At 46.2% G+C, this 13,518-nt stretch overlaps 1 protein-coding gene across 1 annotated transcript in view; it reads left to right on the plus strand.

Moving 5' to 3' along the window:
* LOC130277412 (calcium-activated chloride channel regulator 1-like) overlaps window positions 1-13,518 on the plus strand; it is a 67,035-nt gene that overhangs the window by 23,247 nt on the left and 30,270 nt on the right. The window contains exon 3 of the mRNA XM_056528083.1: window positions 9,562-9,699. Coding sequence (XP_056384058.1) covers window positions 9,562-9,699 — 138 coding nt within the window. The remainder of the gene's footprint in view (window positions 1-9,561; window positions 9,700-13,518) is intronic.

The following is a 13,518-nucleotide window of genomic DNA, read 5'->3' on the forward strand; positions in this document are numbered from 1 at the left end:
ATTATGCAAAACGCATAATGAGAACAGAGTCAGGCCTGGACAGTGTAGCTCAATCTGTTCCTCTGCCCTTGGACTACTACTCCCATCATGGGACAGAGTCTGGCCCATGATGGTAGTAGTTGTAATACCGCAGTGCTGAGGGATGGCACTTGCACATCCCCCGGCTGCAGGACTTTTAGGACTACTACTCCCATCATGGCCAAACTCCGTCCATAATGGAAGTTATAGTCCAGGGGCTGAGGTGTAGATCGCAGCAGGTCATTCTCCAGAGACCCCCTGCGATCCCCATTTAAGTTAACAAGCCAGCGGGACATGCGGCTACACTGCGCTGCCCGCCGGCTCCAGCGTAGTGTAGCCGCATGTAGCCGCATGTGCCGCCGGCTTGTTAACTTGTTAAGTAAAATGATCTGCTGTGATCTGCACCTCAGCCCCTGGACTATAACTCCCATCATGGGCAGAGTCTGACCATGATGGGAGTAGTAGTCCTAACTGTCCCAAAATAGTTAATATATTATGTTTCCAAAATACAAAGGGGAACACAAGTTTCTGCTCTATATAAAATGATAAATTCCCCCCATTGAGTGTTCCGCAAGTTTCTATTACAGCCATATAGGGGCGTATTGCTCTATAAAAAGTAAAATATATATGCACACAAATGTTCTAAAAGTATGTCAGGCAGAGAAGTGCCAGGACGTATACAGAGGAGTGGCAGAGGCCTAAATTCATCAGGCGCAAGCAGAGGTCGCAGCAGACTAGGGGCGAGTGGCAGCAGGATTCGTAGCGAGAGGCCTGAGCTCCCGTTATCAGCCAGCGGTCTTGTCTCGACCAGCAACCCATCTGTCATCATCGATTGGTTAACATGGTCATCCACTTCATCACAAGTGACATCTGATACCCCCAGTCAACAGTCGGTGAGTTCCTCAGACACAACCCTCAGTTGGCATGGCCCAGGAGCAGTCCCTGTCCTCCCATTGCCTTTGTCCTATGCTGTTCCCTCCCCTACAGAAGTATCTTATGCTGTGGGTTCAGCTCCAGTATTCACTGAGGACGATCTAATAGAGGACAGTCAGCAGCTACTGGACAGCAAAGAAGGGGAGGAGACATGCGCCGCTTCCTCTGCTAGGTGGGCAAGTAGTGATTAGGAGAGTGACATGGGAGGCGGTATTGCCAGGGTTCAAGGTCTTGAAGCAGACACTGTTGAGGAACCTGAGGAGGAGATCAGTGACGTGCAGACACAACTCGATAATGATGAAGCCGATCGCACTTGGAAGCCGGGTGCAGAAGGGGCTTCATCATCATCATCAGGAGAATATGGTTGCAGGTTGCCCGTGAGGCAGCAGCTGAGCCAGCAAGGTGGTAGCATGGTTGGCAGTCAGCATGGTGGCAGAAGTGGGAATTCTGGAGCCAAATGTGGCCGGAGTAGACCACTGCTTCATGGCAGCCTACCTGCCCGGGAGTAGTGGAGCAGGGGTTCCTGGAGTCCACGGCAGTAGCAGTCAGTCAGTGCGGACTGTTGGTGGGAAAATCAGCTACTCTGCGATGTGGCAGTTTTTTGTCAAGCATCTGGGGGAGGTTAACCTGGCCACATGTAAGATATGTCAGCAGAAGGTGAAGTGTGGCCAGGGCCCTGCGTCAACATATGCAGTGTCACCATAAAGCAGCCTGGGAGAACCGTGGCTCCGATGTGGTGGTTCAGCCTGCTGCATCACCCAGTGGCACGCCGCTCCCTGTTTCAGACAGCCAAGGCTCCACAACCTCAGCCAAAGGGAGCTGTGTGTCATACCCATCTTCTGTTGCTCCAGATGCTCCTGCTCCTCCTACTTCTCGTCAGTCATTCTGGCAGCAATCCATCTGCGAAGTCATGTCCAAGAGACAACAGTATGCACCCACTCATCCAACGGTGCAGAAGCTGAATGTGCTCCTGCCAAGTTGCTGGTGCTGCAGTCCTTCCCTTTCAAGTGGTGGACTCTGCACCTTTCAGATAACTGATGGCTTATGCCGAGGTGGAGAGTACCAAGCCGTCATTTCTTTTCGAAAATGGCAGTACCAGCCCTCTATAAATATGTAGAACAGAAGGTGGGCCAGTCCTTGAGCCTGTCGTTGTGTACCAAAGTGCACGGCAGCACCGACATGTGGAGCTGTAACTACGGTCAGGGACAATACATGTCCTCTACGGCTCACTGGGTGAATGTGGTTCCTGCACAGCCACAACACCAACTTGGCCAGGTCACGCCGCTTCCTCCTCCACGCTCTCAGCCCCTTGGTCCTGTAACAATGTCTACTCTGCCTCCTCATCCTCCACCGTGTCCACTGCACGGACAAGTCACAGTGCCCCTCCAGCATACCATGTGTGCAGGGCACGGCGGTGTCACGCTGTTCTTCACATGGTTTGCCTTGGCGAACGGAGTCACACAGGAGGAACTGCTCAAAGGGATTCGTCAAGAAATTAAATCATGGCTTATCCATGAAAACTGAAAATAGGAACCATTTTCTTCAACCAACGGGAAGAACATCTTGTCTGCGCTGCGTCAAGGTAGCCTGAGCCATGCGCCCTGCATTACCCACATGTTCAATCTGGTTGTCAAGCGGTTCCTGAAATGTTCAACCCATCTGCAATACATCCTAACAATGGGAAGGAAACTTTGCATGCACTTCAGCCACTTGTACAGCGCAAAGCACACCCTCCTTGAGCTGCAGCGTCAGAACGGTATCCCCCAACATAGTCTGATTTGCGACGTTTACACCTGTTGGAATTCCACCATCCATATGTTGGACCAACTGTATGAACAGAAAAAAGCCATCACCGATTTATTGATGATCCAAGTGGATAAGGGCACTCCTCTGTGTAACTTCAATGTCAACCAGTGGCAGCTCATACATGACACCTGCCGTTTGCTCAGGCCCTTTGAGGAAGCCACATTATTAGTAAGTCGCCAGGATTACGGGATGAACAACGTCATTCCACTGCTTCATTTACTACAACACGTGTTGGAAATGATGGCTGGTCAGGGCACTGGAGATGTGGCACCTACATCTCATGGCCACATGAGCCCTGTGGGGGCTAAACTGGAAGAGGAGAAGGAGGGGGAGGGGTACAGTTTAACACAGTTTAGGTTTTGTGAAATGTCATATGAAAGGAGTGGAATAGAAGGAGTGCCAGAGAAGCTAGAGTGTGATGAGGAAGACGAGACAGAGGACCCAGACACACCGTGGCAGTATGCAGTGGAGATGAAGGCACGGAGTCCCTCCGAATCACTTGCACAAATGGCACGATGCATGCTCACTTGCTTGTGTAGTGACTGCCGAATTGTCACCATTTGGCAGCAGGATGACTTCTGGCTCTCCACCTTGTTGGACCCTTGCTACCAGCACAAAATGGGGGTGTTTTTTTATACCCACTGAGAGAAAGGACAAACTGACATACTACAGAGACATCCTATGTAGTCAGTTGGTCTGATAACTATCTGCGCCATCGTCCATCCTCTCGCAGGTCTGACTCGGGAGGCCCTCTGTGCTCACCTTCCACTGCCATTGCTGCTGGGGAGGGGTGGGGTGGCAGGAGCAGTAGCAGCTCCATCAGCAGCAGCCTGAGTCTACAGTCGCTGATGAGTAGCTTTCTTCACCCACATAGTGAAGCAACTCATCAGCAGCAGGTAGACATGGAGCAGGACCTGAACCAGCAGGTTGTAGCATACCTTGACATGACCATGCCAACACACCTTGAAGATCTGCTGGACTTCTGGGCAGCCAAATTGGATTTGTGGCCGCAACTAGCAGAGTTTTCCCTGGAAAAGCTGTCCTGCCCAGCCAGTAGTGTGCCATCAGAGCGGATGTTTAGTGCGGCGGGGCCATAGTCAACCCAAGAACTCGCCTCAAAAAGAGATACTGACCTTTGTGAAGATGAATCAGGCATGGATCCGCCAGGATTTCCACTCACCAATGCCTGATGCATCAGACTAGATTATCCATGTTGTCAAACCAACACTTTGACAAAAGAGACCGGTTTCTTCTGCCTTACTGCCTCAAATACTATTCTGATCCTGCCATCCACCTGATGCCACACATCTGATGCCAAGTGCTCCTTCTTTCACCCACTTTGTCAGTGGGTACTGGTATTGCCACCCACTGCCCCACTCTGTCACCGGGTCACTTTCAGGACTCCTAATGCTGCTTCTGCTGCCACCTCCAGGCTCTGTCATTGTGCCACCATATGATCTCCTCATGCTGCTGCTGCCACCTCCAGGCTCTGTCATTGTGCCGCCATATGGTTTAGTCATGCTGCTGCTACCTCCAGCCTCTGTCATTGTTCCTCTCTGGGGCCTACATAGGCTGCTGCCACCTCCAGGCTTTGTCATTGTACTGCTCTGCGGCCTACATTGGCTGCCGCCACCTCCAGACTCTGTCATTGTGCCGCTCTGCGGCCTAAATAGGCTGCCACCAACTCCAGACTCTGTCATTGTGTCACTCTGCGGCCTACATAGGCTGCCACCTCCTCCAGACTCTGTCATTGGGCCGCTCTGCAGCCTACATTGGCTGCGGCCACCTCCAGACTCTGTCATTGTGAAGCTCTTCAGCCTAAATAGGCTGCCACCACCTTCAGGCTCTGTCATTGTGTCGCTCTGCGGCCTACATAGGTTGCCACCTCCTCCAGACTCTGTCATTGTGCCGCTCTGTGGCCTAAATAGGCTGCCACCTCCTCCAGGCTCTCTCATTGTGCCGCTCTGCGGGCTACATTGGCTGCCGCCACCTCCAGACTCTGTCATTGTGCCGCTCTGCGGCCTAAATAGGCTGCCACCACCTCCAGGCTCTGTCATTGTGTCACTCTGCGGCCTACATAGGCTGCCACCTCTTCCAGACTCTGTCATTGTGCCGCTCTGCGGCCTAAATAGGCTGCCACCACCTCCAGGCTCTGTCATTGTGTCGCTCTGCGGCTTACATAGGCTGCCGCCACCTCCAGGCTCTGTCATTATGCCGCCCTATCGTATCACCATGCTGCTGCCACCTTCAGGCTCTTTGATCACAAAAACTTCACATAAAGGGGAGGCAGGGATTCCCTTTGAAATAAATTCACAAAAGCCCTGGGCACTACATCCCCTTCTTAAACCTTCCCTATGAATCGTAACTTTTATTACCTATCTATATTAAAATAATGAATGGTGACCAATGAAGATGTTAAAAGAATAATGTTGTCACTGCGCTTTGTTGTGTTTCACTTTCCATGATTGGAATATTCCCATATCAAAGTAAGCAATCTGTCACAATTGAGTCTGATTACTCTTTTAGCACAGTGGCAGCAATCTTAAAAACCAAGATTTTGCCCCCCTCTACATGTTTCGGTGCACCAGCACCGTCATCAGGAGGAACATGAGGCATACATCCTCCAAAATGGCGATCGATGGTATTTATAACCTATGGCACTACCATCATCAGTCTGCGCCTGCAGTTCTTGACCTATCATATGCGTCATACATTAGCCAATAATTTGCCCTCAGGGGCTCAATGTTAGCCAATCAATTATTCTGTATCAGGGCTAGACATCCCCCAAATGGTTAACTCACCAATCATCAAGCGCTATTTAGATCTACCGTGAGATGATATCATCAATTGCCGAGCACTCATCATCAGAGGTGCGCCGTCACAGACACCCCATCACTGGCGCGCACTCAAATACTGCAATTAAAGAATTGTTATTATAACTAAAGATGACAATGGGACAATGGAGAGTTTTATCATCATTGTTATCTTTAGTTATAATAATTTTTTTATTGCAATATTTGAGTGGCTATTGTATGTTAAAAATGTTTTTCTTACTATTATTCCAGTACTGCAGGTCATGGATCTGAGTGACCCACATCACTAAGTATTACATCCTAAGCTTATATGAGCCACTGCCCCTTACCACAAGGGATCCGGCACGTGCGCTGTGAATCAGAGGATGAGAAGAATGTGGATAATAGTGCGGCTGCGCAAAACTGAATACTAGCGCATGCTCAATGGTCATAGCGATCCGAAAATCTGTATCTGTGTCCACGCGCTTGTGCACCAGTAATGGGGTGTGTGCGACGGCGCACCTCTGAAAATAAGTGGTCGGCAATTGATGATATCTCACAGTACATCTATATAGCGCTTGATGATTGGTGAGTTAACCATTTGGGGAATGTCTGGCCCTGAAACAGAATAATTGATTTTGGAGGAGGTTTGCCTCATGTTTCTCCTGAGGAAGGTGCAAAATATATAATTAATTTAACCGCTCGGTCAATGGCGTACACGCAAAAAAATTCCAAAGTCCAAAATAGCGTATTTTTCGTTACTTTTTATACCATTAAAAAATGAATAAAAAGCAATCAAAATGTCTGATCAAAACAAAAATGGTACCGATAAAAACTTCAGATCACGGCACAAAAAATGAGCTCTCATACCGCCCCATACATGGAAAAATTAAAAAGTTATAGGGGTCAGAATATGATAATTTTAAACGTATACATTTTCCTGCATGTAGTTATGACTTTTTCCAGAAGTACGACAAAATTAAACCTATATAAGTAGGGGATCATTTTAACCGCATGGACCTAGAGAATAAAGAGAAAGTGTAATTTTTACCAAAAAATTACCTGCGTAGAAACAGAAACCCCCAAAATTACAAAATGGCGTTTTTTCTTCCAGTTTGTCGCACAATGATTTTTTTCCCATTTTGCCATAGATTTTGGGGTAAAATGACTGATGTCATTACAAATTAGAATTGGTGGCGCAAAAAATAAGCCATCACATGGATTTTTAGGTGCAAAATTGAAAGGGTTATGATTTTTAGAAGGTGGTGAGGAAAAAACGAAAATGCAAAAACTGAAAAACACAGGGTCCTTAAAGGGTTAAAGGCACAGTACACTTATTACAACCTATATACAGATAAATAACAAAATGAATTAAAAGATCTTACTCAATCAATAAATACAGCATAAACATTATTGAAACTTGTGTTTACCCAACACCTTGTGCTGACTTGCTGCCTGAGACAGTCTAAAGGCCCAGGACAGCTTCTGGTACTGGGACACCACAAACTCCCGCTCTAAAACACAGCCATCCTCAGTGCCCAGTCCCGGCAACTGAGGAGTGACAAAGGGCAGTCCCTGAGGATGTTAAAGTTGGTGCCAGTGATGACACCAAATGCTAGTCATTGATTTTTATTTTTTAGAGTATTGCCAACTAGATAACTGTGGTATGGTTTAGTGACCTCGTAATTGCGCTCCAAGGAATAAACACACAAGACATAACATACATAAAACATGGCTCTGCTGTACATCACAGGCTGCAGCGGGACAATTCTGAAGGCAGGCCGGCGCTGCCGTAGCTATCATTTTGCAACCGATCTGGTGCCACGTGGCCCATTGGCTTCTTGCACTTCTCCCCGCGACGAGTTTCGAGTCCTCCTCCATGGCCACACCCTGGGACAAACAAAGATGACAAACAGACACCTCTTTCCACAACAACTTTAGTATCAAGGTGCCACCTTTAATTTCGTGGGCCCTCATGTGCTTCAGAAGACACTTAAAGGGGTACTACGCCCCTAGACATCTTACCCCCTATCCAAAATCGCCAAGGTACCGCTGCTGGGGACCCCCGGGATCCCCACTGCGGCACCCCGCTATCATTACAGCACAGAGCGAGTTCGCTCTGTGCGTAATGACGGGCGATATAGGGGACGGAGCAGCGTGACATCATGCCTCCCCCCCTCGTGACATCACAGCCCCCTTAATGCAAGTCTATGGCAGGGGGCGTGACGACTGCCACGCCCCCTCCCATAGACTTGTATTGAAAGGGACAGGCCGTGATGTCACGAGGGGCGGAGCCGTGACATAACGATGCTCCGGCCCCTGTATTGCCAGTTATTACGTGCAGAGTGAACTCGCTCTGCGCTGTAATGATGGCGGGGTGCTGCAGCAGCGATCCCAGGGGTCCCCAGCAGCGGGACCATGGCGATCTGACATCTTATCCCCTATCCTTTGGATAGGGGATAAGATGTCTAGGGGCGTAGTACCCCTTTAAGACGGACAACATGAAATATAGAGAGAAGGATATACATCCTAACTAGTTATGAAAAAGGCATTTTACTATCTAAAGAAAGAACAATGAAAGTAAACATTATAATAAGTATAGTTTAAGACTATCTAGGTTATAACACTTTTCCAAAAGACAAATTAAATGGCACTTTAGCATTAGCGGCAACCAAGCAGGAAGGCATGAGGATATGTAATAAAGTCTCGACATAGTCGGGCACATGTAAGCATTTTGGTTACTTTTTTGCCCAAGACCAAGCACAGTTCTTAAACATTGCAGAACGTTTAACTGGAACATAAAGCAGTTCTGGGGCATTAATTCCGAATATCCTGCTCAGGCTGATGTAGGGAACACAGGGTCAGTCCTGGGGCATAAATGCCAAATGTCCTACACAGACAGGTATATAGCAAACAGAAAAAACTGAAGAACTTAGGCTCTTAAGCCAAAATGAGTAGAAAAAAAAATAAACACAAAAACAAATGAGGCACTTGAAGGGGTGAGCGTTAATGAGTCTCACCTTCCTTTGCCATAGCAGAATTTTCTTAATAGGGTGGAGGTTGGGGTTCCCGCTTAGGCGGACAACCTCTCTCTTCTCTTTTCATCAGGTGACGTGGGGGGCGAGGAGCCTCAGATGGAGTAACGATACACTGAATCCATGAAACCCTTGATAACTGTAACCCAGAAATGTGGGGGCTCGTGGTGACCACCACCTGTTTGGAGGTAGCATCCGCTGCAGGGGCTGCGGTAGAGCCTGTTGGTACCCACCCTTCCAGCTATACCTTCAGGCAAAGGGGCCGTGGTGCAGTGGTCGGGGAATGTTGTTTCTCCCTTGACATGATGATAAGCAGGGAAATCAGGGACTTATGCAGGGCCCGGATGACCGCAGGTTTGTCACCAAACACCCATCATGGCAGCGGGGCTGACTTGGGTCGCTTACTGGGCTCTGCCGCTGACTTGTCAGCTGAAAGTTCGGCTTCCGGGGACAGGAGTGCCAGTCGCTCCGCAAGCAGTTGCTCCAGCTCGGCAATGTCAGTATCGGGTTTAAGTAAAGTGGCGGCCGCCATTTTAGCCTCTGGTGCTGGGACACCACACTGGTCCCTCCAGACTCCTTTATGCTTCTCCAGACTCCTCTGCCTCCTCCAGACTCCTCTGCGTCCTGCAGACACCTCTGCCCTCCTTTTAAAAAACTCTGTCCTGCTCTGAAACCAACTGTCCCCTCCATACTCCTCTGTCCTTCTCCAGACTCCTCTGTCCTCTTCCTAAACCCTCTGTCCCCTCCAGGTTCCTCTCTCTCCTCCTCTAGACTCTTCTGTCCTCCAGAAACTCCTCTGTTCCCTCCACACTTCTCTTTTTTTCTCCGGACTTCTCTGTTTCCTCCAGAACCCAAGGTCCTCCTCTGGAACTGTTTGTCCTCCTCATTAAAGTGTTAATCAGAATTTTGAACCCAAGACCATAGTAGTGTTCAGTGCTGTAGGTGCGGAGTTCTTCATGCTTTGTCTCTGTTTTCAGGATATGGTTTCTGAAGCCTCATTTTATCTCTTCAACTCCACTAAGAGGAGATTCTATTACAGAGAGGTGAAGATTCTTCTACCAAGTACATGGAAATCCTTCCGATTCCCAAGACCTCGATATGAAGCCCATCAAGAGGTATGTTACCCTTATGTTTATCTCTTTCTCTTTGCTTGTATTAAAGGGGTACTCTGAGTTCAAATAACTTTTTCACAGGATAAGGGGTAAGTGTCAGATTCTGGGGGTCCAAACGCTCCATTGAAAAGAAAGGAGTTGGGGTCTTATTCTGGAAATTTTAAAGGGGACCCAGCAGTTGAACCCCCTATGATCTGAAACTTATCCGCTATACTGTGGATAGAAAATATATTACATTAAAGGGGTACTCCCATGGGAAAATTTTTTTAATTAATAAACTGGTGCCACAAAGTTAAAAAGAATTGTAAATTACTTGTATTTTTTCATCTTAATCCTTCAAGTACTTATCAGCTGCTGTATGCTCCACAGGAAGTTGTGTAATTCTTTTCTGTCTGACCACAGTGCTCTCTGCTGACACCTCTGTCTGTATGAGGAACTGTCCAGAGCAGGATAGGTTTGCTATGGGTATTTTTTCTCCTACTCTGGATAGTTTCTCATACAGACAGAGGTGTCAGCAGAGAGCACTGTGGTCAGACAGAAAATAATTCCAGAAAGAAATACAACTTCCTCTGTAGTATTCAGCAGCTGATAAGTACTGGAAGGTTTAAGATTTTTATATAGAGGTCATTTACAAATCTGAATAACTTTCTGGCACCAGTAGATAAAAAAAAAAAAAAAAAAACAGTTTTCCACAGGAGTACCCCTTAAATAACAAATCAGCAACAATTCATGTTCCAAACCACTGACACTGTTATATGACTGTTAGGGCAAGGAGACACATGGGGGATCTATCATTGTCTTTATACTGGTATTTTGGTGGTAAAATGTCACAAATTTTTGAGCTATATATGTTTGTGTGTGGCTTTTTGGCACAGCCTGTTTTAGGAATCTGTTCTGTAGAGGACAATTTCATTTTCGCAGATGCAGTGGACGCAAATTTCTTATTTGAGCTGAAGATATATAAATAATCAACAGTGCGTTACAAGCACGCGTTCTAACATTACTTATTTTTAAAAGTTTAAAAGTTACATTTTTGAATGCGCATTATTTTATAGAAACCGAATCCTGATTTATATTCATTTATTTATTCATTCCTGTAATATATTTACAGTGTTCAGAACGGAATGTTGTTTTGGTTTATTTAATGATTAAAGGACAAGTATCATGTAAAAAACGTATCCCCTATCTGAAGGATAGGGAATAAGTTTTATATCACGGGGGGTCCGAGCGCTGGGGGCCCCTGCGATCTCCTGTTTGGTGCCCGGGCTCTCCTTCACAGCTGTGCGTCACGACCCCCAACCAAAGCGGAGGCCACCATGCACTCTCCATGCAGCTCTATGGGAGAGTCGTTTGGCAATCTTCAGCTCTCCCATAGAACTATGTAGAAGGGTCGTGGCGGCTTCCGCTTCCTGCGGGGGTCGTGGTGTGCTGCTGTATAGGAAAACCAGGGCTCTAAATAGGAGATCGCGGGGTTCCCCAAACATTTTTTTCATTACATATACAATTCTTAAAGGGGTACTTCGGTGGGAAACTTTTTTTTTTTTTTTTAATCAACTGTTGCCAGAAAGTTAAACAGATTTGTAAATGACTTCTATTAAAAAATCTTAATCCTTCCAGTACTTATGAGCTTCTGAATACTACAGTGGAAATTCTTTTCTTTTTGGAACACAGAGCTCTCTGCTGATATCATGACCACAGTGCTCTCTGCTGACATCTCTGTCCATTTAAGGAACTGTCCAGAGCAGCATATGTTTCTATGGGGATTTTCTCCTACTCTGGACAGTTCCTACTCTGGACAGAGGTGTCAGCAGAGAGCACTGTGGTCATGATATCAGCAGAGAGCTCTGTGTTCCAAAAAGAAAAGAATTTCCACTGTAGTATTCAGAAGCTAACAAGTGCTAGAAGGATTAAGATTTTTTAATAGAAGTCATTTACACATCTGTTTAACTTTCTGGCACCAGTTGATAAAAAAAAAAAGTTTTCCACCGGAGTACCCCTTTAACCGCTTAAGGACGCAGGACGTAAATGTACGTCCTGGTGAACCGGTACTTAACGCTTCAGGACGTACATTTACGTCCTAAGCATAACCGCGAGCATCGGAGCGATGCCCGGATCATGCGCAGCAGGTCCCAGCTGCTGATTGCAGCCAGGGACCCGCCCATAATGGCGGACATCCGCGATCCCGCGGATGTCCGCCACTAACCCCTCAGATGCCGTGATCAATACAGATCACGGCGTCTACAGCATCGCGGTCACTAAAATGGATGATCGGATCACCCGCAGCGCTTCCGCGGCGATCCGATCATCCAGCACAGCAGATGGAGGTCCCCTCCCCTGCCTCTGCTGTCTTCCGGGAGTCTTCTGCTCTGATCTGCCTTCCCGCAGACCAGAGCAGAAGATGACCGATAACCCTGATCTGTTCTATGTCCTATACATAGCACTGAACAGCATTAGCAATCGAATGATTGCTATAAATAGTCCCCTATGGGGACTATTAAAGTGTAAAACATAAAAGTAAAAAAAGTAAAAAAATAAGTAAAAAAAACTGGAAAAATCCCCTCACCCAATAAAAATGTAAATTGTCCCATTTTCCCTATTTCACCCCCAAAAAGTGTTAAAAAATATTTTATATACATATTTGGTATCGCCGCGTGTGTAAATATCTGAACTATTAAAATAAAATGTTAATGATACCGTACGGTGAACGGCGTGAACGTAAAAAAAAAAAAGTCCAAAATAGCTGCATTTTTATAACATTTTATTCCAAATTTTTTTTAATATAAAAAATGGATTAAAAGTTTTATATAAGCAAATATGGTATCAATAAAAAGTACAGATCTCGGCACAAAACATGACCCTTATACCGCCAGTTATACGGAAAAATTAATAAGTTATAGGTCTTCAAAATAGGGGGATTTTAAACGTACTAATTTGGTTAAAAAGTTTGCGATTTTTTTAAGCGCAACAGTAATAGAAAAGTATGTTATCATGGGTATCATTTTAATCGTATTGACCCAAAGAATAAAGAACACACGTAATTTTTACCGTAAATTGTACGGCGTGAAAACGAATCCTTCCAAAATTAGCAAAATTGTCTTTTCTTTTTAGTTTCCCCACACAAATAGTATTTTTTTGGTAGCGCCATACATTTTATGGTAAAGTGAGTGATGGCATTACAACGGACAACTGGTCGCGCAAAAAGCAAGCCCTCATACCAGTCTGTGGATGAAAATATAAAAGAGTTATGATTTTTTGAAGGCGAGGAGGAAAAAACGAAAGCGTAAAAATAAAATTGAGTCCTTAAGGCCCAAATGGGCTGAGTCCTTAAAGGGGTTCTCCCTTGTTTATACTGTTTTTTGTTATTATGTTTGTGTGTTATGTGTGTATAAGTATGTGCTTTTTTATGTGTGTTGTGATTATGTATATATGTATTTTCTTACCTTTTGTGAAGATCCGGAAGCTGGCCCCTTTTTCTTCCAGCGGCTTGCTGTGTAACCTCGCCCTCCGCCATGTTGTGTTCGGTAAGTGGGATGTCGGGGGTGTGTTCTTGCTTCTGTCCTTCCTATCTTCTGATGTCCGAGGCGAATCTTTTCTTCCTGTTTCTTCCGTGGCTCAGCGACGAAACTGCGGCCTCTTCCGGCGCATGCGCAGGTAGTTTTTTTTTTTTTTTACCAATAAAGTTTTTTTTGTCTAATTGACAAACTGTCTGCGCATGCGCGAGTACGCAAGTGCTACGCTAACAGCGTAGCGTACGTTAGGTCTACACTAATAGCATAGCTTCGCGCAAGCGCAGACAGTTTGTCAATTAGACAAAAAAAACTT

The sequence above is a fragment of the Hyla sarda genome, chromosome 6 (genome assembly GCF_029499605.1).
Source record: "Hyla sarda isolate aHylSar1 chromosome 6, aHylSar1.hap1, whole genome shotgun sequence".
Taxonomy (NCBI): domain Eukaryota; kingdom Metazoa; phylum Chordata; class Amphibia; order Anura; family Hylidae; genus Hyla; species Hyla sarda.